The 24,593-nt window shown below is 43.1% G+C and overlaps 1 protein-coding gene across 1 annotated transcript in view; it reads right to left on the bottom strand.

The window, feature by feature from the left end:
* The window catches only part of pwp2h (PWP2 small subunit processome component), a 79,226-nt gene that overhangs the window by 13,813 nt on the left and 40,820 nt on the right, over positions 1–24,593 (bottom strand). Inside the window, exons 10-18 of the mRNA XM_060898760.1 lie at positions 24,066–24,202; positions 23,841–23,989; positions 17,703–17,850; positions 17,387–17,537; positions 12,740–12,920; positions 9,762–9,909; positions 9,531–9,639; positions 7,185–7,250; positions 4,369–4,587 (exon numbers count right to left, since the gene is read on the bottom strand). Of these exons, the coding sequence (XP_060754743.1) occupies positions 4,369–4,587; positions 7,185–7,250; positions 9,531–9,639; positions 9,762–9,909; positions 12,740–12,920; positions 17,387–17,537; positions 17,703–17,850; positions 23,841–23,989; positions 24,066–24,202 (1,308 nt within the window). The remainder of the gene's footprint in view (positions 1–4,368; positions 4,588–7,184; positions 7,251–9,530; positions 9,640–9,761; positions 9,910–12,739; positions 12,921–17,386; positions 17,538–17,702; positions 17,851–23,840; positions 23,990–24,065; positions 24,203–24,593) is intronic.

The raw sequence follows: 24,593 nt of genomic DNA, 5'->3' as shown, positions 1-24,593 counted from the left end.
ATTCTATTTTTATTTATTGCATTGCTTGTTTGCACCATTAGTCAGAGAGGACTGAAATTTCATCTGTGCTGTATGTCGAGCATGTATAGCATATTTGACTATAAAGTTGACTTGACTTGATCTGTCCTTGACTGTTTGTTTATTTGCACCAATTTACGTGTGTGTGTGTGTGTGTGTGTGTGTATGTATGTATGTATATATGAGTGTTTAGTCTACATCTAGTTCTTATCTAGAGTGTTTATACTGTTTATATTGTTTGTTTGAGTGGCCACAGATCTCCAGGAGTACACGGAGACCGTCACTGCCTACATGAGGAAGTGCATGGACGATGTTACGGTCACCAGAACCATCTCCATTCGGGCCAATCAGAAGCCATGACTGACAGGGGAAGTCCACAGGCTCCTGTGGGCTCGGAATGCCGCCTTCAGAGCTGGGGACGAGGTGGGCCAATCTGTCACGAGGCATCAGGGTGGCCAAGAGACAGTATTCCAGGTACATTGCTGACCATTTCAACGACAGCAGAGACACCAGGAACCTGTGGCGGGGGATTCAGACCATCACAGACTACAAGCCCTCGCCGCAGACCACATTAGTGCAAAGCCTAGACAGGCTTTGTCTAGTTTATACTGTTTATATTGTATGTGTGTTTAGTCTATGTCTAGTTCTTATCTAGAGTGTTTATATTGTTTGTTTTTTCAATTATTCTATTTTTATTTATTGCATTGCCTGTTTGCACCGTGGGTCAGAGAGGACTGAAATTTCATCTGTGCTGTATGTCGAGCATGTATAGCATATTTGACAATAAAGTTGACTTGACTTGAGCAAGACCCTTAATCACCTGACTGCTCCAGCATTCATCAGGAAGCTCTGGCGCAACAGGATATGAATAAGGAGTAAATTTAGATTTCATAGCACTTTACTTCATTCTACTTGAATGTAGAGCCACTTGTCTTTTCTAGGGGACTGATCTGAACACATTTTAAACGGTGTATAGTTTTGTGATACAGTTTGGCTCTTACATAAGGACCTGTCTTTGAGTTATCTGTAGAGCACTGTAGTTAACAGCTGTTTCAGCATTGCTCTATAGATTGAAACTTGACGTGACATGCAAAAAATACACAAATGTCCAACACTTACACTACAGCAATTCTTGAGTGCTTCAAGGTAAATAACGGGTTTACTTTAAAGGCGACGTATTATGAAAAACGCACTTTTTCACTGCTTGTGCGCATACATTTGGGTATCTGGAGCCTATCAATCCACAAACTCTGAAATAAGACACCCAGTCAGTTTCTTTCGTGTTGCCTATTTCAGAAAACACGTGCTTCAACAAGACGTTCAGATTTGCCTGCCATTTCTATGTCACAAGAGGAATCCATTAGAATTACCCCACCCGTCATCTGAGTATCTCCACTCATGGCTTGAGAACTGTCTTTGTGAATAAATATTCATGATGAATGTGCTACCTGATTGGCTGGGGTGGGTGGTCAGTGGTTCATTATCACTTAAAGGAGAACTGAAAGCAATTTTTCTATCATCAAAATTCTATTTCTCTCATTTTATTAAATATCGGAATGCATTTCTGATAGCTATTGTCACTGCTATAGCAAGTTATGAGTGTTTGAAATGCGCTCTGTAATATATCAGTCCATATGTCAAAGCAATGGCCGTAAACGAGATTCGTTGAGACCTGTGCGAGACATCGTAGGACGGAAGTAAAACATACAGCAGAAATCAAAGTGACCGACATCTGCCAACGTTGTCAAAAGACGCGCGCGCCTTCTTTCGAATGCTGACATGATCAAGCCGGGAGTTTTGTTTATTTTGAGAGCAATCAGGAAAGTTTGAAAAGTCGGCAGTAATCGTCATTTAAACTCGTTTTTGTGCAATATTTCGTTTGGAAAACAGTTTTCAAAATGGCGGCACTGACACCTGGCTGACGCTTCACATTTCGAAGTCTCGCACAAGTCTCGTGAAGATCGCGCGGATAAGCGATGCCTGCCATGGACCAAACGAACTCAATTCAACATGGCTAAAAACCGAATCGGCCGATAAGTATAATATTTAATTGCAATTAGTTGCCAATACGAGTCACGATATAAGGTTACTAAAACTGAAAAGGTAACTGAATAACACGTTAATTAAGAAATAAAGCAAGTTTAAAAATGACTTCAGTTCTCCTTTAAAGGAACAGGCACTCAATCAAATCAACCATTTTGAACAGGGCTGTTTAGACAGGGTGAGAAGGGAGCTGTGGTGCTTTATCCTTGTGGCATTTTGACCAAAGCGTATCACAGACATTTCACTAAGACCCCAAGTCATTGGGTCAACATGTGGAAAAGTGGTATAATAGGTCACCTTTAATAAAGCAGATTAAAAACATGTTATTTCATTAACAGAAAAAAAAATCTAAAAGGTTTTCAGCACTTTGTAGCACTGTAGGTTTTCCATCACAGGAAAGTCTTTAGGATAGAGGACCTTGTGCTTTGCGGTTTCACATTTAACAGGACAAGCTGCAATTTTTATTTATTTATTTATTTCAAGAAAGAGAAAAAAAATGAGGCTGGTTAGGAAATGACTGTTTACGGCTGCTATAACGCAAGTGATAAGCATGAACGTGTCTCATATGCTTACATTAAATGTAACTATAGACCCTTTTCAGTCACGTGACCTTTGTAAACGCGACCACCATTTTGGACATGTAGTGGACTTCGGCTCGAATCAGTTTGAATGCGAGGAAGGCAACAAACGAAAAACATAAAAGAAAAAGGAGCGAGATGCAGAAAACACCTTCACTATCCAGCGACGTAGGGCATTTACAGGGCGAGCAGAGGGAGAGGTATTTGCAAAAATTGAGGTTAGCAGGCTTAGAGAACGATGTTTACCTGCTTCCACCAGGATTGTTCACTGACGTACGGAAGTACACGAAGCCCTCGTCTTTACCTGACTTCGGCCCACATGATCTGTATACCTATGTCGTTAAAAACCCATCGCCATACACATACACGCCAACGTCCGAGGTTCCGGAGCACGCTCCGGCTTGCTCCCGGAGTGCTCCGGCCGAGGTTCCGGAGCGCGCTGCTTAATTTGAGGGGGAGCAAGCTGGAGCGCGCTCCGGAACCTCGGCCGGAGCACTCCGGGAGCAAGCCGGAGTGCGCTGCTTAATTTGAGGGGGAGCAAGCTGGAGCGCGCTGCTTAATTTGAGGGGGAGCAAGCCGGAGCGCGCTGCTTAATTTGAGGGGAACCTCGGCCGGAGCACTCCGGGAGCAAGCCGGCACGCGCTGCTTAATTTGAGGGGAACCTCGGCCGGAGCACTCCGGGAGCAAGCCGGAGCGCGCTGCTTAATTTGAGGGGGAGCAAGCCGGAGCGCGCTCCGGAACCTCGGACGTTGGCTCCGGCAGCTATTTACACTGGATCCGGTGTAAATAGCTGCCGGATCATAATTACAGTAAACTAGTAAATACAGTAAAGGAAAAACTTGAGACTGAAAGGTTTTAACAGTCATCCAAATGACTGAACGTAAACATTGCTACAGTAACATACCAGCTACTTGTTGACATTAGCTAGTCAACAATAGCTACTACAGAAGAACAAAGAGGTTACAATGGGTTATTTTAGCCTATATGGTTACACACTCGCCACCACAGAATGTTAACAGCAATGTAATGCCTTTTCTGGCTAATTTTATTCGTCTTACCTCCAACAAAGTGGTCACTACACAAGCATTGGTATGCCAAGGGCTGCCAATCTGTTAATGGCCGCTATCCATCTTCTCCGTCGGGATCTGATAAAATGATAACCCTTGCCTTGTTTGTTGATGGTTACTACATCCAGGTGCACAACAATATAGTGGCATGATGGAAGTCTTGCTGAAAGTAAAAACTTTCTTTGCTGCCGTTCCTCAATGTTGGCTGTGGTAAACTACTGGTAGTACATGTCCAAAATGGCGGCCGCGTTTGTCGTGACGTCACGTGAAAAGGGTCCATAAACTGGTAAAAGTGCGATATTCTTTAATTAATAAAAGAAATCTAATCATTGATTAATTGCCGTGGAATGAGAGGATTAAAACACACTGGGATGCGCTGTTATTGGGGGAAAATACACCTGTCTGGTAGTAAAAATGTAACCTCTGCTGTCATAAATTTTTATAGCATTTATTTTTATCCTGGTTTTTCCCCCCCCGGCATAAGATGTTTGACATCTACCAGGGAAAGACTAGAGGTCCATGCCTGTCATTTGAATGTGCAATTCTTCTGTGAAAACTTTCTTACAATCCCACTACTGGTCTACTGGAAATGTTCAGACATCACAACTTTGAACGAAATCAAATATCCAATGAAATATATGAACATTATTATTTGTCCTTACTTTGGTCATACGGCACAGTTTCCAGCACTTCTCTAATGAGAGAGGTCTCATTCAGACGGAAGGCGAGCACAATTGCTGATGTCCATTCCTTCTTTCTCAACTGACGTCGGATGCTGGTTGGTGTGACGTCCATGTCCAGGTCATAGGGGTCAAAAATCAGCGAGGCGTCTAAGGAGTAAATAAGCAAACCTTCCGTGGTGGCTGCCGCCCAGCTGCGTCCTGAGTGAAGGACAGACAATTGATAATATGACAGGATTGTGTATTCATACACGTGCCCTGATTAGAGAACGTAAAAAGTCCATACAAGCTACAAAGTTATGAATAAATAAAGAAATCTGTGAATCTTATTTTTAACCTTTATTGCAAAATGTCTACAGCATTAATCCCTCTTGATGTACATGTACATGACAAAAATAATTAGAATACAGTTAGTTAGTATTTAACTAATGCTGTGTTCACACTTATACCGGTACGAAAGTGGTATAACTGTATTGATACAAAGTATACCGGTACAGTTTAGTGCATCTGTCCACACTAGCGAGAAATGTTTGCGGTTTTCTTTCACGGTAGTTGAAATGCGCGTGCGCGGAATGTTTCCGTGGTTACCGAGTAACTTCCTTCCGAGAATATATGGCATCCGTTATTTCGAGATCTCGAGAAAACAAAACAATTATTTCATGATCTCAGCTGGATCACTGTATCTCCGTCGGTAGAGACGAAGCCGGGCCAGTCTTCTGCGGAGGTGCCGCGGACTAATTTTGAAATGATCCCTTATTAAAAGACTTAATGCAATCTCTCCCTGTGTCAACCCCTGATCAAAATATTGCCTTATTAGGTGATCGATTATTCCAGACATTCTAATGACCAAAGTTGAGTCTATACAGAATGAGAAATAGCCCCAAAGTCAGCACATCACAAGTCTCTTGGCGCACCTGAATGAACCATTTCTCAGCTGTTTACTCGAGATCATGAAATAATTGTTTTGTTTTCTCGAGATCTCGAAATAACGGTTTTGTTTTCTCGAGATCTCGAATTAGTTGTGTTGTTTTCTCGAGATCCTGAATTAATTATGTCGTTATCTCGGGATAACAAGGTGAATAAAAAAAAGGGATTATATGAAGGGCCTCTCTCGGCTTCCGTACGGATGAAACAACGTGTGTGTGCTTTTTGTTGTCAGTGTACAGTCTGTATTTCTGGTGGTCATTTATTCAGTCGAATCGTATAAAACGCGCGAGGCAGTTGAGAAAGAAACAAACGAATCTCCGTTCTTCACTATTTTATTCAGCGAAGACATCGATTGAGGTGTGTGACTTTGCGCATTATATTTGTATTGATACAGAGCCGCTTCATCTGTCCACACTACAGCGAAGCGCTACAGTACCGATACTGTACCGGTACGAAACCCATACATTTGTGGGTTTCGTACCGATACAGTTATACCGCTACAGTACCGGTATAGTTGCTAGTGTGGACAGGTGTTGCGGTACGAAAGTAGTTTCGTATCGGTACAAAATCCCTAGTGTGGACAGGGTACAAAGTTAGGAGCCTGTGAATGAAAAAGCAAGTTCTGCACTGTTGCCATCAAAGCGACAAACCTGTAGCAGACCTGTCACACAAAAGGTTTTTCAGTCACATCACAAGAATCGGCAGCGCAATTCACAGCATGTAGTCCGGTAAAAGATCTTAGTTTAAATGAAAGGCCAGTGTCTAAGACTAACATCAACAAGAGGACCAAGCTCCAAGTCACTGATTCCACCTACACTTACACAACTGTGTGTATTTAAGATGCAAGATCAACTGTATCTTAAATACACACAGTTGTGCCCTGAATATCTCTCTTTTATTCAGTCTTTTACCTGATTTAAATCATACGACACGAGGTATCAGAGAGATATTGCAGTTGAGGTCAGATAATGTGGGATATAGGGCTATTTTTAGGTTTTTAAACGATACAGGAATTATTAGGAGAATTTAGCACAACAGGGTAGTAAACGTTCTGGTTCACGCTCCAGTCCAGAAGGTGGCGGTAATGCACCTAAAAACTGTTTGCCAACCACCATAAAACAACATAAAAGAAGAAGAAAGCTGATTTTTACCTAATGTGGAAATCCCGCTCTGGTCATTGGTACGCGAGTCTCGCTCCTCCACGAAATCATGGCGTGCCGATCGCCATTGATGGAGAATTCGTGCTCTGCGTAAGGCTTACGGCTATTTCGAAGAACCCGGAACAACACGGGAATGGTGTGGATTTTGCGTCAATTACGAGAAATACACGCTAATTCTCGCTAATTTCGGTGTTTTTAAGAAGAAAGTCAAAACATTGGGTTTTATGCAGCCAAGTTTATTTAATCAACATTTCGGGGGTTTTTTTGTTTGTTTGTTTTACTTTTGGTAGCATATTTTGGGCGCTTGACCTTAATTTGGGCGCCTACGACGTTATCCGTCGCAAGTTTCATGTAATTGAAAGGCCTGACTGATGCCGAGTTGACGACTTAATACCGCCGTGCAATGCATGATGGCCGCTGGCTCAACTAGAACTCATCTGCCCTTTTACAGGGTTTGTTTTTCATCCTGCTGGGTGTCGTGCCACCTTCCTTACAGACGTGGAGCCAGTGGGGGAGCTGGTTTAGGCGTCGACCACCGGCAGGTTGTACCGGGTTACATGTTACCAGTAGCAGGCTCCATACCTGACCTGACGTGAATAGCTATAAACTCTATAAATCTCTTACGGTACCGGTACATAGCTTAAATGTTTGCCTGTTGTTTTTTTTCAAATATAAAAAAGATGTATATACAAGAATAGAATGTTTACTTACCAGTAGGGGAGAAGCGAAGAGAGGTGACGCGAATCTCCGGCTTGAAGTGACGTGAGCTCATGTCACCTTGAGGGGATTAACATGTTAGGGTTACTAAAGGATGGTTCTATTTACTAAAAGAGCGTAAGCTTATATTACATTACACTACTGGGCTTCGTTACTTCCATCAACTTTGTTCTAGAACAGGGGTCACCAAACTACGGCCCGCGGGCCAGATCCGGCCCGACACCCCCCTTTGACCGGCCCCCCAGCCCCTCTGCCCCCCATCACTTGAACCGGCCCTATGAGGCAATCCCCAAAAGTGGTCATGGCCTATTTTTTTAAATTGCTTTTTGGCAAATAATAACATGTCTGCATCTTGTATTTTGTTGATTTTATCAATTAAAATTGATATTTAGTTATAAAATGAACTGTTCATATTTTCCGAATTTTCGTCATATGCTCGCGATCAAGCAGTGACAAGCAGCGCACGCGCAGAGAACTGTGTCAGTGTTCAGGACAGCAAAATGGCTAGCGGTCAGCGAAAAGTTGACAGAGAGTGCAGAGTTTTTAAAGAACAGTGGGCCACCGATTATTTTTTCGTTCAGTGTAAGGACCGTGCAGTTTGTCTTGTATGTAAAGAAAGTGTGCCGGTTTTCAAAGAATATAATCTGCGTCGTCACTATGAAACCTGCCACAAAAAGTATGCTAGTTTGTGAGGGCAAACAAGAGAAGACAGGATTCGGAGGATGAAATGCGGACTGGCTGCACAACAGAATGTATTCCTTCGCCAAACCCAGATCAACCAGACTGCTGTCCGAGCTAGCTATAAGGTAGCTCACCTACTAGCTACCCATGGAAAGCCGTTTACTGATGGGGACTTTGTTAAAGTATGCATGCTTGCTGTGGCCGAGGAGGTGTGTCCCGACAAGAAGGATGCGCTCAACGCGGTGAGTCTCTCCGCACCTACTATGACCAGGCGAACCGAAGATTTGGGGGACAACGTGTATGACCAGCTGAATGAGAAAGTGTCAGAATTCGAGTTTTTTGCTTTGGCCATGGATGAGAGCAATGACGTTCAGGACACAGCACAACTGCTGTGATCTATTGATCTATTGCTCATATTATTATAATTTCACTGTTTTTTAAAATGTATTTATTTTATAGGCCTATTTATTTGACCTTTATTAAGTGCTGCATACAATTATTATTTATATTATTAATAATATCAACAGGCCTACCTACAATTTATAATTTTTCACTCACCTTTGCCAGTGTCAATCACCTCAACTAGGCAGATGTTTCTTACCTTGACAGCTTTGATATTATTTTTATTAGAAAATAAATAAATGGAATATCTGTGGTATTTCAAATTAAAACAAAGTGTGAAGACTCGATTACTACTTTTGCAAACCACTAGTAAAGATAAACAAATATGTGCCAGGAATCAAGTGTTGATATAGTAGTGTGGATATAGTAGTGGGGATGGCCGTGCCAGGCTAGTAATCTCTACTACACACTGAGGCCTGCTGGTGGTCATATTTGTCTGGGTCATACAATTCTATGTGATATAGCTGACCCAACCCTGGCCCCCATCACAGTCAGGAACGACAATGTGGCCCCCAGAGAAAAAAGTTTGGTGACCCCTGTTCTAGAAGGTGATGTTTTTGTCTCCATTTGTTTGTCTGTTCTGAATGTAACTCAAAAAGTAGTGAACGGATTTTGATGAAATTTTGAGGAAAGGTGAGCCATGGGCCAAGGAACAATTGCTTAGATTTTGAGAGAAATCTGAACATGTGGCTTGGCAGAGGTATGCGCTCTACCGAGTGCCCTTCTAGTTCTTTGACGGAGTTGTCGGAGATATTTGTGTGCTTTCATTTTGAGCACAAAGTCTAAAAACTCTGCCATGGCAGAACTCTTACTGACCTGGACAAAGTGCTGACATATAAAGAAAACTTCACCATATCGACGATTATACATCGTACAAAGCTTTTCGAGGTTTATTATTAGTCTTGGATTATGTGGAGCATCCGCCATGCATTTCCTTGTGTATTAGCTGTTACTACAGAAACAATAATGTACTTGAAGTAATTCATCAGTCGAACCCGATGGACTCAGCATTTTTGTAAGAGCTGCTGCTGTAAAAAATTAATCAACACTTTCTGACCAAACAGATCTGAACGTTTAAAAAAACAACACTTAGAATTCAGGAAAAATCTTGTTGATGTTGAATAAGCAGGTTTGAGCTTACAAATATGTCTACCTAATCAAGCTCAGTAACTAAAAACGCACAGAAAAAAATTTCAGCATCCAATGACTCTTCTCGTCTTATTGAGTTCACAATCATGGCGACAGAAATCCTCTCACCTCTTCTGACCCCAGGCAGGCTGAGTTTAACTCCGTCCCCATCCCCTGTGCCTTCATCCACTAGCGCCAAGCTACCAAACTCCGTCATTTTACGCCTGTCCAGGAACTCCTAACAGCGCACAGTGACATGCGAGAGTTAAAATTACAGAATGAGCTCACATTACCAGCCTTTAAAATACTCAGGAAGCCTCACAAGCAAAAAAGAGCATGCGTAAGCAGATGAGACTGTACCTCCATGGCATCTAAAGACATATTGCAGGAGATTTCGAACTTCTTCATGAGGATCTGCTCCTTGATGTTGTAAATGCAAACAAACTTTGAGTGGCCACCAGCCAATACGGACTCGCCATCGGCAGAGTAACACAGTGAAGTGAAGGCCCTAAAGAAATTAGAATAGGATGTGGGTTTTTTCCTCAAATATGCTCTCATACTAACAGATCTAGAAAACCTTTAGCCACTATGTCTAAGCACAGATGAAGCATTCCTTCATTACAGATACTTTACGAATCTTTTTAAAAGTTAATACAGCCTTTATGAGGCTTCCCGCATAAAAACATCGTTAAAAACATATTTCAAGAAGTATATCTTATTAAATCCTAATTAAACTTTGCAGGTCAACATCTGATAACAATAACTAAGGCTTTTTTTAAATGGGAGAATTTCTATTGAACCAACAGTCTAGCAAAAGTATTCGTCCCCCTTGGTGTTTGTCCTGTTTTGTCGCATTACAAGCTGGAATTAAAATGGATTTCTGGAGGGTTAGCACCATTTGATTTATACAACATGCCGACCACTTTAAAGGTGCAATTTTTAAAAATTGTAACACAAACAATAATTCAGATGGGAAAAAAACAAACAAAAAAACAGGAATCTGGAGTGTGCATAGGTATTCACCCCTTTAATATGAAACCCCTAAATAAGAGCTGGTCCAACCAATTCAATTCATAAGTCACACAATTAGTTGATTAAGCTCCACTTGTGTGCAACCAAAGTGTCACATGATGTCTGTATAAATCAACCTGTTCTGGAAGGACCCTGACTCTGCAACACTACTAAGCAAGCAACATGAGAACCAAGGAGCCTCCAAACAGGTCAGAGACAAAGTTGTGGAGAAGTATAGATCAGGGTTGGGTTACAAAAAATATCCCAAACTTTGAATATCCCAGGGAACACTATTAAATCCATTATAGCAAAATGGAAAGAATATGTCACCACTACAAACCTGATAAGAGAAGGCCGCCCACCGAAACTCACAGACCGGGCAAGGAGGGCATTAATCAGAGATGCAACAAAGACACCAAAGATAACACTGAAGGAGCTGCAAAGATCCACAGTGGAGATGGGAGTATCTGTCCATAGGACCAGTTTAAGCCGTACACTCCACAGAGCGGGGCTTTATGGAAGAGTGGCCAGAAAAAAAGTCGTTGCTGAAGAAAACACGTTTGGAGTTTGCCCAACAGCATGTGGCAGACTCCCCAAACACATGGAAGGTCAGATGAGACTAAAATTGAACTTTTTGGCCATCATGGGAAACGCCATGTGTGGCGCAAACCCAACACCCTGAGAACACCATTCCTACAGTGAAGCATGGTGGTGGCAGCATCATGCTGTGGGGATATTTTTAATCTGCAGGGACAGGAAAGCTGGTCAGGACTGAAGGAAAGCTGGATGGCACTAAATACAGGGCAATTCTGGAGGAAAAACAGAGGTTTGAGACTGTCCGAAGGTTCACGTTCCAGCAGGACAATGACCCTAAACATACTGCTAAAGCTACACTGGAGTGGTTTAAAGGGAAACATTTAAATGTCTTGGAATGGCCTAATCAAAGCCCAGACCTCAGTCCAATTGAGAATCTGTGGTATAACTTGGAGATTGCGGTACACCAACACAACCCATCTAACTTGAAGGAGTTGGAGCAGTTTTGCCTTGAGGAATGGGCAAAAATCCCAGTGGCTAGATGTGCTAAGCTAATAGAGGCATACCCCAAGAGACTTGCAGCTGTAACTGCAGCAAAAGGTGGCTCTACAAAGTATTGGCTTTGTGGGGGGTGAATACTTGCGCACACTCCAGATTTCTGTTTTTTCATTTTAATTATTGCTTGTGTCACAATAAAACAACAATTTTCACCTTTAAAGTGGTAGGCATGTTGTGTAAATCAAATGGTGCCAACCCTCCAAAAATCCATTTTAATTCCAGCTTGTAATGCGACAAAACAGGACAAACACCAAGGGGGACGAATACTTTTGCAAGACACTGTATTACTGGGAAATGCTATGTATTAATAAAACATGAGTGCCAGTAGTGTTCCGGTGTTCTCATATCAAACAATTTAAAGTGTGAAGGATTGGGAACATTTCCAAGTTCGTCCAATCTTGACTGATCAATCACTGAAGATAAAAAGGCATGCACTGGTGACTTTTTCTGCTCTTATGATTTGCGTAGTGCTGCAGTTTTGTCACGAAAATACAGTATTTGCAAAATGGGAGATAAATGCTTATTCTTGGTCTTATAATGTTTATTCAATGTTTTATTGCTCTATTTGTGCTGAACTATAGCCAAAGGTGCTTTAAAGCTGCTTTGCTTTTATTGATTTTTTTTTTCAGCTAATGTGATTAGACAAGGTCAACCACATTATTTAATTCCAGCCCGAGAAGCAGATCAAACCCCATAGCAGTGTTTATAATGGACTCTGAGATCCGTTCCCTGGGCTGCACCCAAGTTCAAACGTCAACAAATATATTGAACTATTTGTTTAAGCGTACTGAATCCAGGAAAAAAAGCGCAATTGTGCCAAACCCTTCAGAATACAGTCTATATGTCCTTGAATTAGATTTAAAAAAAAAAAGATTAAAGCTACATGTAAGGACTCTGGACTATAATCTGTCATCTACAGCAACGATCATTAATTCTAGTCCTGAACAGTGCAGCACACTTGGTGGATTTCCTACACAGACACACCAGAGGACCCGTATTTGATCAGTGTAATTACTAAACTATTCCGGACACTGCCCCCTCGAGCTGAAATTCTCCACTCCTGACCTACAGTACGGCTATTCATCCAGATTCCAGGGAATCATCTACCTTGCAGACTTTGGTGATCCATTTAATAAAGGGTGTTTAATGTAGAGTTTTATTTCAATACAAAAGTCATACATGGCTAGGAATTGAGCTCTAACCCTGCAGCTCATTTCACTCTCAGAAATACTCACTTGCCCTTAGCTGATTGCTTTGCTGTGATCTTGTCGGTCTCTTTGCGACCCATCTGCAGGTCATGGCGGCCGGCGATGGAGCCAGTCTGAGTCGCTGACTGAGGATTCCAGAACGTGATCTCACCATCCAGAGAGGCAACAGCCAACTCCTGACCGTCTGGACGATATGTCACTCCCAGACCTGGGCAGAAAGGGAATGTCCGATACATACTGTATATCCAGGAAGTGTTCTCTTACAATCGTCTCAACAATTCTTTACTTCAGATTCTCCAACTGTCTGTTTATTATTATGATCTACTTCTCAGTGCGCATGTGTTCCCCCCCCCGGAAGCTCTATTAAATAAACCAGAACGTCAAGAACGTAGCAGCTCGTCTGGCCTGCCATCAAAACAACCATGACGACCAAAACATCAAATAGAACTGAAATGTGACAATGTGAGAGAGGACCAACCTCCATGGTAAATTATTTACAACAGGGAAATCAACAAAGGACTACATTTTGTTCCCCAAGGCAAGCTCGCCCCAAAACATCGATAAGAACTGAATTCATAGAATAAATGAGAGAGGAGATACAGTACAATTGTAGTCAGAAGAAAATGTGTTAAGTTGACTTAATTACTAATTTCAGGGATGTGATTTGGGGCTGGTGAAATTATCTGAAAATTTTAGCTGGGGGTCTGGGGGCTACAGGCCCCCAGCTGGTCCAGGGCAGCGGCCTGGTGGGGGGACAAGGGGGGAAGCCCCCCGAAGCTCCTGGGTTCTGGGGTTTTCTGACTTAAAAATTGTACTAAAATGGCAAGCAAACACAAGAAAAAACTTGTCATGATTAACAAATTCAAGCCAATATAATGGTCAACATGCAACTCTGACACACACACACACACACACACACACTCGCTCACTCTCACGCGCGCACACACACACACACACTCGCTCACTCACACACTCTCTCACTCACACTCTCACTCACTCACTCTCTCTCTCTCGCTCACCCCCCCCCAAAGAACCAGCGCGAGCAGGGCCTGCTAGCCCCGCGCCTTGTGACGTAATTCGCCCCGAGGTGAGCCGCGGTTTTTCTCCAACCATTCCCAGCGGAACTTTTTTTTTTTTCACTATTCTGTCGATTTCTTTAACTCGATTTGCATCTTTACGCTCGATCACGGAGGCTGCCATCTTTCAACTCTTTGTTTGAAGCGAGCTTAAGTACAGCTACCTAACAAGCGCGTTCATTGGTTGTTACAGAGCGATGAGCCAATCACGTACCTCGTTTCATCTCATTGACGTAATTACGCAATTACGTCATTGAGATGAAACGAGGTATGTGATTGGCTCATCGCTCTGTAACAACCAATGAACGCGCTTGTTAGATAGCTGTACGTAAGCTCGCTTCAAACAAAGAGTTGAAAGATGGCAGCCTCCGTGATCGAGGCGTAAAGATGCAAATCCGAGGCTGCCATCTTTCAAACAAAGTCGGAACGAATAGGATACGAATGTGGATGAGGGAAAAATCGGAAAAAAAAATTTTCTTCAAGTTTTGAGGTGAAAAAAGCGGAATTCCGCGAATTCGCGGAAAAATCACATCCCTGTAATTTGTTAGCAAAAAACTGACCAAGTGACCAAGTGTTGTGTCCAGTTCTCTCAAATTAAAACAATCAGAACTGAAAGCCATTGAGAACTGAGGGAGGAGATATGATTTAACTGAAAATAAACAAAGTTGTAAACAGAGTTATAAACAAATTGTTTACAACAAGATGATCAACAAACAAATGACCAAGTTTTGTTCCCAGAGGGAAAATCGACCCAAAACATCGGTCAGAACTGGAATCGGGTGAGAACTGCGAGAAGAGATACAATTCTAGTGAGAAGTCCCAAAATTCGTGAAGTTGACCTAATTAGCAGTTCGTTAGCAGAAATTTGACCAAGTGTTGTACAGAAGGTCTAGTTCTTTCAAACAAAACAATCAATCAGAACTGAACTCCATTGAGAACTGAGGGAGGAGACATGATTTAACTGAAAATAAACAAAGTTGTAAACAAATTGTTTTCAACAGGAAAATCACCAAACAGACAGCCAAGTTTTGCTCCTCAAGGGAAGATCTACCCAAAACATCGATCAGAACTGAAATCGGATGAGAAATGAGAGAGGAGATAAAATTCTAGTGAGAGGCCTGGAAAATTTGTTAATTGGCCTAATTATTAACTCGTTAGCAAAACAACTTGACAAAACAACGACCAAGTTTTGCGCAGAGTGAGGAGTTCTTTCAAACAAAATAATCGGAACAGAAATCCATAGAGACCTGACAGAGGCGATACGATTTAACTGAATTGTGGACGACGGACGGATGACGGTCTCCACGCCATGGCAACGGCTCATCGGCCTTAAGGCCAGATGAGCTAATAAACGACAGCAAAATCTTACTAATGGTCAAGTTCAATCTTAGGTAACAGAATTATAATTGCATCGTTATAATACTATGCGCTTCGACATTAAAAAACTGATATTTTAAAGCCTGAATGCCGCACAACTAATAATTAAGCTTATCTTTAAAGGGGAACTGAAGGCAAATTTTTTATTATCAAAATTCTATTTATCTCATTTTATTAAATATAGGAATGCATTTCTGACAGCTATTTTGTCACTGCTATAGCAAGTTAAAGCAATGGCCGTAAACGAGTTTCGCTGAGACCTGTGCGAGACATTGTAGGACGGAAGTAAAACATACAGCGGAAATCAAAGTGACCAACATCTGCCAACGTTGTCAAAAGACGCGCGCGCCCTCTTTCGAATGCTGATGTAATCAAGCTGGAAGTTTTCCCTTTGTCCGAAATCGCTCCTTACTCACTACATAGGGCACTATATAGTGGGGACGCCATTTTGTAGTGCTGTCCGAAACCTTAGTGAGGATTATGTGGGAAATGCGCTCAGTATAATATGCATTTATCACAAAAATACATGCATGTATTTATTATTTTGAAAACCCACCAGCCGCCTGATCTGGCACATTTTAATTGTGCGACAGTAACGACGTAAATACCAGCACGGCGGACTCATCCTTATCCTGTCGTCTTTCCAACTCTTCTCTACTGGTTCAAAGTCGTGTGGAATAATCTCCACGTCACGTACGTGACGGAGGCGGATGTATGTGCAGAAGTATACAGTTTAATAAAGTGCAGAATGTATATTCAGTGAGACAATATATACACAGGCAAACAATCCAAAACGGCAGGTTCGATCACAAACGAGAATACAGGCAAAAGGGTCGGTCGAGGCGCAAACAGTACATCAAAGACTAAGCGAGGACAAGAACGAGAAACAGGCACAAGGATCGTGAAACAGGAAATCAAGACAACGGGTAAAAGGCTCCGTAATGCATACGTGCGTATCATAATACTTCGCGATGTAAATACATCAGCACAGTCCTTAAATAGGCAAACACACAGTTCCTTAATTGAGCTCAGGTGCGCCTTGTTCATGGCGTGCGTGCTGGAGTCCACTCGGCATGCCTTCAGGTGCACGCGCCACAGCGCGCAGGACTGACACTCCATCACTGATGAAGCTGGCAAATCTTGAAATTAATCTAAATTGGAATGAGATGGCGATCTGGCCGCTGTGTAAACAGTTTTCAAAATGGCGGCGCTGACACTTCATGTTTGAAGTCTCGCACAAGTCTCGTGAAGATCACGCGGATAAGCGACGCATGCCGTGGACCAAACGATCTAAATTCAACATGGCTAAAAACCGAAAAGGCTGATAAGTGTAATATAATATGCCAATACGAGTCACGATATAAGCTTAATAAAACCGAAAACGTAATTGAATAACACGTTAATTAAAGCCTAGGTCACAACCGGACGTACGATTTTTTGGCCGTGCGATTTTTGGCGTTTCCCAAATCGCTGCGTTTTTTTTGTTTGTGGAGAAAGACGCACGTTGGCCGTAAGTTTGTCTTGCAACCTGAAAAAACATAAGCGCCCGTAGAGTTTGTTTGACATGACAAAGAACCTCTGCGGCTGGTCTGCGGCCAGTCTACGGCTCGAAAATCAGTACGTCACACGCGCGCCCTCCGTGCGTTTCTTGCGTTTTTTGCATGTAGACCGGCCGTAGGAGCACGTACAGCCGGTTGTGACCGAGGCATAAGAAATAAAGCAAGTTTAAAAATGACTTCAGTTCCCCTTTAAACCCCAAATCTGAATCATTGTTTCTGGTAAGTCTTAAGTATTTTTTTTTTTAGATCAGATAACATGCCACATGGGCGGCACGGTGGTGTAGTGGTTAGCGCTGTCGCCTCACAGCAAGAAGGTCCTGGGTTCGAGCCCCGGGGCCGGCGAGGGCCTTTCTGTGCGGAGTTTGCATGTTCTCCCCGTGTCCGTGTGGGTTTCCTCCGGGTGCTCCGGTTTCCCCCACAGTCCAAAGACATGCAGGTTAGGTTAACTGGTGACTCTAAATTGAGCGTAGGTGTGAATGTGAGTGTGAATGGTTGTCTGTGTCTATGTGTCAGCCCTGTGATGACCTGGCGACTTGTCCAGGGTGTACCCCGCCTTTCGCCCGTAGTCAGCTGGGATAGGCTCCAGCTTGCCTGCGACCCTGTAGAACAGGATAAAGCGGCTACAGATAATGAGATGAACATGCCACATTTCTATAGTTTACCATCAGAGGTGAGCTGCAGGATTTCTCTGGTTTGCCAGCTGTCCCTCATGTCCCACAATCGGACCGTTTTGTCCCAGGACACGCTGGCCAACACAGACTGTATGGGACTAAAGCACAGGCTGCTCACTGGTCCCTCATGACCACTCAGCACCTGTCACACAGACAACACACACTTAACATGCTCCACTACAATTCACCTGCATACGATTTTATGTTATGGTTCTGTATTTGACAGTTTGACATTTTATTAAGTGCTACCTGGCTGCCTCAAGCTATTAGTCATTATTAGACAGTTCTTAAATGGGTTCATGCTGACCTCCAGAAGGCGTCCAGTCTGCATGGACCACAGGAAGATTTCAAACGAGTCCTGAGCTCCAGCACACACCAGTTCCCCACTCACATCCACTGCCAGTGAGGAGAACTGCTTCGGCCGTGGAGAAGTTAGTGTTCTGAAGTTACGGTACCTGAAAGGAGACAAAAAAGTTGGACTGGTATACTCTAGTGAAGTTCACACTAGACCAGAGGTGGGCAAACTACGGCCCACGGGCCACATCCAGCCCGTTGGCGTTTTTAATCCGGCCCGCGGAAGACAATCATATAAACACGACTGAGCAGATCTATAAACTATAAGCGTCAGTGTTATCACGTAGACAGGTGTTCTAGAGATCCGTCTTTCCTGTCAGTCGTATTCACGCGAGATTACATTTGCAGAGTGGTGCAGCGCGTGCCATGGAAGTCATTCTGGTGCCCGTGCCACTGATGATCTCGAGAACACAGGATAAAACTTTACAATGAGTGGTCCTAAAAAAAGAAAAGTGGACAGTGAGTGCAGGGTGTTCAATAAAGAACGGACGACTAAATATTTTTTTTGCTGAAGTCCCATCAAAGGCTGTATGCCTTATTTGCAAAGAAACCGTTGCAGGTTTAAAGGAATATAACATCAAACGGCACTTTTCCTCCAAGCATGCTAATTATGCTAACAACCAGTCAGCGCAAGCACGGACGAATACAGCTCAGCGGTTGCTGAGTGAATGTGAGTATTAACACTTTCTCTTTTTAAAACTATGTTGGAGCTGTAATAAGATGGTAGTCACATGTTTACAGACATAATAATGTAAAAAGTATAACTCTTAGTAATTTTGGTTGTCGTGGGTGGCTGCTGTAGTGCTGGTGTTTGTTTTTGCGTGTATATGTTTTTTTATGTGCCAATCTATTGAACTGCAAGCATTTTTCTGCTCTGCCTTTGTTGACTGAGAACTAAAATAAATGTCAATCTGATCTGCATTTGGGTCTCTGTCAGTGAAGGCCTTACAATAACACTAAAGCTTTTCCGGTTTATGTTCGATATGTATGAATTTGGTGTTGGCCCGGCCCGCCTGGCAAATTTCAAAAGTCAATGTGGCCCCTGAGCCAAAAAGTTTGCCCACCCCTGCACTAGACCGTCACACAAACAGTCAAAAGGTTTAAAAAAAAAGAAAAAAAACCCACAGGCATAGTAATCGAAGACCTTTTGACTACTTTGTGCTTTGGCTTGCTTATGCAAAAGGTGCTGACTGCAAAGTCATCTGAAATTTTCAAAATTTTTCATCTCATCTCATTATCTCTAGCCGCTTTATCCTGTTCTACAGGGTCGCAGGCAAGCTGGAGCCTATCCCAGCTGACTACGGGCGAAAGGCGGGGTACACCCTGGACAAGTCGCCAGGTCATCACAGGGCTGACACATAGACACAGACAACCATTCACACTCACATTCACACCTACGCTCAATTTAGAGTCACCAGTTAACCTAACCTGCATGTCTTTGGACTGTGGGGGAAACCGGAGCACCCGGAGGAAACCCACGCGGACACGGGGAGAACATGCAAACTCCATACAGAAAGGCCCTCGCCGGCCACGGGGCTCGAACCCGGACCTTCTTGCTGTGAGGCGACAGCGCTAACCACTACACCACTGTGCCGCCCTTCAAAATTTATTATTATTATTATTTTTTTTTTTTTTATTGTGCATGGCATTTTCTTATGTCTCGCAAGAATAATATCATGCAGACGAGAAGTGGGGCGGCACGGTGGTGTAGTGGTTAGCGCTGTCGCCTCACAGCAAGAAGGTCCTGGGTTCGAGCCCCGGGGCCGGCGAGGGCCTTTCTGTGTGGAATTTGCATGTTCTCCCCGTGTCCGTGTGGGTTTCCTCCGGGTGCTCCGGTTTCCCCCACAGTCCAAAGACATGCAGGTTAGGTTGACTGGTGACTCTAAATTGACCGTAGGTGTGAATGTGAGTGTGAATGGTTGTCTATGTGTCAGCCCTGTGATGACCTGGCGACTTGTCCAGGGTGTACCCCGCCTTTCGCCCGTAGTCAGCTGGGATAGGCTCCAGCTTGCCTGCGACCCTGTAGAAGGATAAAGCGGCTAGAGATAATGAGATGAGATGAGAAGTGATCATTTTGATGTGCTGAGGGGCGCTTTCCTCCGTTTTAGGACCGTTTTCCTCCCTCTTGAGGTAAACAGTATGGCTGTATGGAAACAGACAAACGCAAGGAGCTTCAACTAATTAGCATAACTATGGAACTGTGTCACACTAAAGGCCAATTTATGCTGATAGCCCAGTCCTCGCAGACAGTGTCTGCGTAGCCCCCCCACCTTTGCAGACGCTCTGCGCGCACCTCCCAAAAATTGTGACCACCGCAGAAGCCTCGCAGACAGCCTCGCAGACAAGAGGGCTCTGATTGGTCCACTCTACATCCGCTGTACACGCACTTCCACTTCCCTACTTTCCCGGTTTGGTAAAGACCGCCATTTTTAAAAACACGAGCGAAGATGGAGCAGCACGAAGAGCGGTTGATGGAGGAAGTACGTACATCTATACGACTCCAGTTCTAGTCATTATAAGTAACCGGAGGATAAACACTCCACTAACCACACCCACCAACTACTCCTAGCGATTTCGCGCCCCCTTGCGTTGTGCCGGTGAATAACATCGCGCACGCCTATTACTCCCCGCTCAACGATAAATTACAACTGTCTGCGAAAAGCTATCTGCGAAAGCCTTGTCGCAAGAGCATGCAGAGGCCTTAAGATGGCGACGTGTGGAAAACATTGTGACTCTGCATCGACCTCGGAGAGTTTTGAGTCGCAGGGATGTAATTTGTGGTCGATATTCGCAAACAGATCCGTGAAACAAAAGACAAATATATCTTTTCTCTGTTACTATTTTAGTGTGATCGTTTCTTTCTCTGTAAGATCTAAACATTAACTCCATACTCAGAGGTGGACAGTAACGAAGTACATTTACTTGAGTACGGTACTTAAGTACACTTTTTGAGTATCTGTACTTTACTTGAGTATTATTTTTTTGGAAACTTATGAACTTCGCTACATTTGAAAGACAAATATCGTACTTTTCACTCCACTACATTTCTATCAAGGTCCTCGTTACTCGTTACTATGAAGCGGCTTTGAAAGTGGATGTTTTTTCTTTCTTCTTCTAAAACGTGATGGTTTTTTCCCAGGTGACCCTGAGACAGCCGATCAGTAATCACTAGGGTCACGTCACGTCCATAGACTGGATAAAATCAAGTTTAGTGATTTCTCAGTAACGTTATTTGAACACGATCAGTTGATGGCAGAATGGAAGGAGGCGGTTCTTCTGGGGAATGCACGCACTCATGGCTTTACCTAGAACCCATGTTTCAGTTTTCTGAAAGGATTAAAGAGTCATTTCGTTTTAAATGTTTCCTTTGTTTGCCTAAAACGAACCACATCACGGCCTACAAAAACTCGCCGTCCAACCTGCGGAAGTGTATTGAGGGATAGAAATGTTTTATTCCAAGAGAAAACTTGGAACAAAATTGTCTGTGCTTTTAGAGCTAGCGACAACGTTGCAATAGCTATGCAGTCTGGTTAGTCACATGACTTTCTATGGATTTGCCCACCAAGTTGCCATCGCCTTGTCCACGGCTAAAGTTTACACATAGCTAGTTAACTTGGACACTGTTAGCATGTAAAAACGGAGTCACGCTAACATGAATAACATTAACTTATCTGAAGTCCTTTCAGAAATATGTTTTAGCATAATCTTGCCAAATAAACAGAATGTAGAAATCTTTCTTTTCTAGTAGCGTTAGCTACCCAACATGATTTCAAGTTTGAAAAGAGTTTGCTAGCATGTCAGGTGGAGTTTCACTGACTAGCTAGCTTAACGTTAAACCACCATGATGGCACAGCATGCGTTCATTTTGTGAATTCACATTTCTGTCTTTGGTAACGGCATTAGGTTTTGTAAGCGTTGTGGCAATAATACAATGATGCATTGACAGAAAATGTACTTTTAATACTTAAGTATTTTTAAAAGCAAGTACTTCAGTACTTTAACTTAAGTAAAAATTTGACTGGAGAACTTTCACTTTTATCGAAGTAACATTTGCCCAGTGGGATCTGTACTTTGACTTCAGGAATGAAGTTGGGTACTTTGTCCACCTCTGCTCCATACTCGCTACTGTGCATTCGAAGCCATGCATTCTATGGCTGAGATAGCTAAGTGCTAGCTAGAATGATTTAGTTTTCTGTCCAGAAAAATGTGACCCCTCACCGAATCCAGGGACACATGTCGGCTGAAACGAACCCGAGATAATCGCAAAAGAAGCATTTTTTTTTTCAAAATTTGTGATTTTTGTTTTTTTCCATCATGTGCAAGTTGAGATCTTGAAGAATGCAATCAGTATTTTAGATAATAGATTGTTTTGTTGGAAAAGCATACATTTTTTGTTGCAAATTGTCTCGTTTTTGTCAGGACTGTAGCCTGCTGGGGGGTGTGGGTAAATTACCATATGGGCCATTCACATGATGATTTAAGTCTTTTGGTTTTTTTTTTCCGCGAATCAGCTGTATGATCCGAGCTGAGCGCATGGCTACTTAACTGCATACAGGCGTGTGATTTCACTATGGAATGAGCAAGCTAAACAGAGCGCAGAGGAGCTGAAACACCGCAAAGCAAACAGACACACGGTATTTACATCGGAGATAACCATTTCTAGCAAAAAAAGCCGCAACCTCGTTTTCCAGATTGAATGGAATACTTGAATGATCGGATGATACACGGACCGTTCTAGGACTACATTCCATCGGAGGCATTGGTGTGTGCAAGGCACCGTTTCTCTTTCTGATGGGGTAAGTTTATTAATCTAAGGCTGTGTGGTTATTTTTGCATGTAACGGAGAGTGTTGTGGTTTGGTTAAGCCTAGGTCACAACCGGACATACGATTTTTTTGGCCGTGTGATTTTTGGCGTTTCCCAAATCGCTGCGTTTTTTTTGTTCGTGGAGAAAGACGTGCGTTGGCCGTAAGTTTGTCTTGCAACCTGAAAAAAACGTAAGCGCCCGTAGAGTTTGTTTGACATGACAAAGAACCTCTGCGGCCGGTCTGCGGCTCGAAAATCAGCATGTCACACGCACTCTCTCGTGCGTTTCATGCGCGCTCTCCATGTGTTTCTTGCGTTTTTTGCGTGCAGACCGGCCGTAGGAGCACGGTACGGCCGGTTGTGACCGAGGCTTTACATGAAACTAGTGTTGTGTTAGTTGTGTCATCATCGTGCTATCTTTCTTTCTTACGGTGTGAGTAATTTTTCAACCACAAAACGTTAAAGTATACTTTAGGACTTATTTTTGTACTTCATAATTGTGTTGGGCATACTTTGCATGGAAGGAAAATTGACGTGGTGATCTTTGTTTACATGAAAGTAGTATCGTGCTAGCTAGTAGGGGGTAGAGCTTTCCTTAATGTCATGCAAATGAGCACCATTATGTGCCCGCCCTGCACCCAGAGTAGCTGAGATGGAAAACTTTGAGGGCGATTTTCTCCCTTTTCTGTTTTAAGAAGTATACACTTTCAAAAGGCCACACATTCTTCAAATATTGTCAGATCTCCACATGGAAGGCATCATTGGAAAGCTTAGAAACTGTACTTTCTGAATCTGTCAATAACTCAAAATGCCCCCGGGCAGACATGTGTCCCTGGATTCTGTGATCTGCCACAAATGACACGTCATCTAACCTTGCTCTATCTTGCAGTTGCACTCACTAGGCAGGTTTTCCTTTTCTTTTCTGCTGGCTTTTAGCTGGAGAGAGAGCTGAGTCTGCCATGTTTGCCTGTGCTGACTTGTTTTGGTTAAAAGTAGGTCAAACACGCCCCACGGCGGTCACGTGATATTGTTGCTCACTTGCTTCGGCAATCTCAGGAATCGTAAAATGCGGGACGCGTTTTATCTCGGCAAAACATTTACACATAGGATACACAAATAGAACATTTTGCCCAGAATTCAACTTTGCAGTCAACACCTTTAACAGAAAAGTGGTGTCGAGTGAACCATTTCAGGAGGTGGGGTGGTGATATCAACATTCCACAGTGCTAACATGGTCTTTGGATCTTGCAATGGGCATAAAAGATTTATTTTGTATACTCCATTACCTGTGCAGATCGAAAGCTCGAACAGTGCCGTCCAGAGAGGCGCTAACCACCACGAAGTCACTGGGAGTAAAGGTGACGTTAGTTATGCTGCTTGTGTGCTCTGTGAACGTGACGAAACACAGGCCGCTTGTGGTGTTCCACACTTTTACCTGAAAATGATGAAAAATTAGACAGAACGCACGAGTCACTCATTTTACATCGACACTTTACGGGAAATAAACTCACCTTGCCATCATCTCCTCCGGTGACCAGATACTGTCCGTCAGGAGAGTACGCCAGAGAGGCCATGTTGTTGAAGTGGCCTTGCTGCTTGAACACATAGGATTCACTCTGCCACTCCCAAACCAGCAGCTGTCCAAGACCTTTAAAACCAACAGGCAACTTGGGAAAGATTTCCACACACAGAAAACCATTTCACTCCTACATTCCTCACAGAATAGAGCAATAGCGTTAGCCTAGCTGGATTAGTTTTACCAGAGGAGGTTCAGGAATGTAATTTGGAAGGGATTCGTCCGAGTACATCTCTGTAAATCTACTCTGAATAATACTTGATGTCCAATAACACAGTATACTGAAAACTTAATCTGTAAATTAAATGCGATGTCATCTTAAATGCCATTCGGACAGGACAACATTTCTGTATGTTGCATATTTTCTTTGCATCAATCACAGATCAATCAAAGTTCCTTCCCACGCCATGTGGCGCATAGGGCGGCGCCGATCTCCGTTTCCGTAGCCCTCGGCCTCTCGCCT

Source organism: Neoarius graeffei, chromosome 18 (assembly GCF_027579695.1).
Source record: "Neoarius graeffei isolate fNeoGra1 chromosome 18, fNeoGra1.pri, whole genome shotgun sequence".
Lineage (NCBI taxonomy): Eukaryota > Metazoa > Chordata > Actinopteri > Siluriformes > Ariidae > Neoarius > Neoarius graeffei.
The sequence above is the reverse complement of the archived record's forward strand: the minus strand, read 5'-3'. Positions and strand labels throughout refer to the sequence as shown.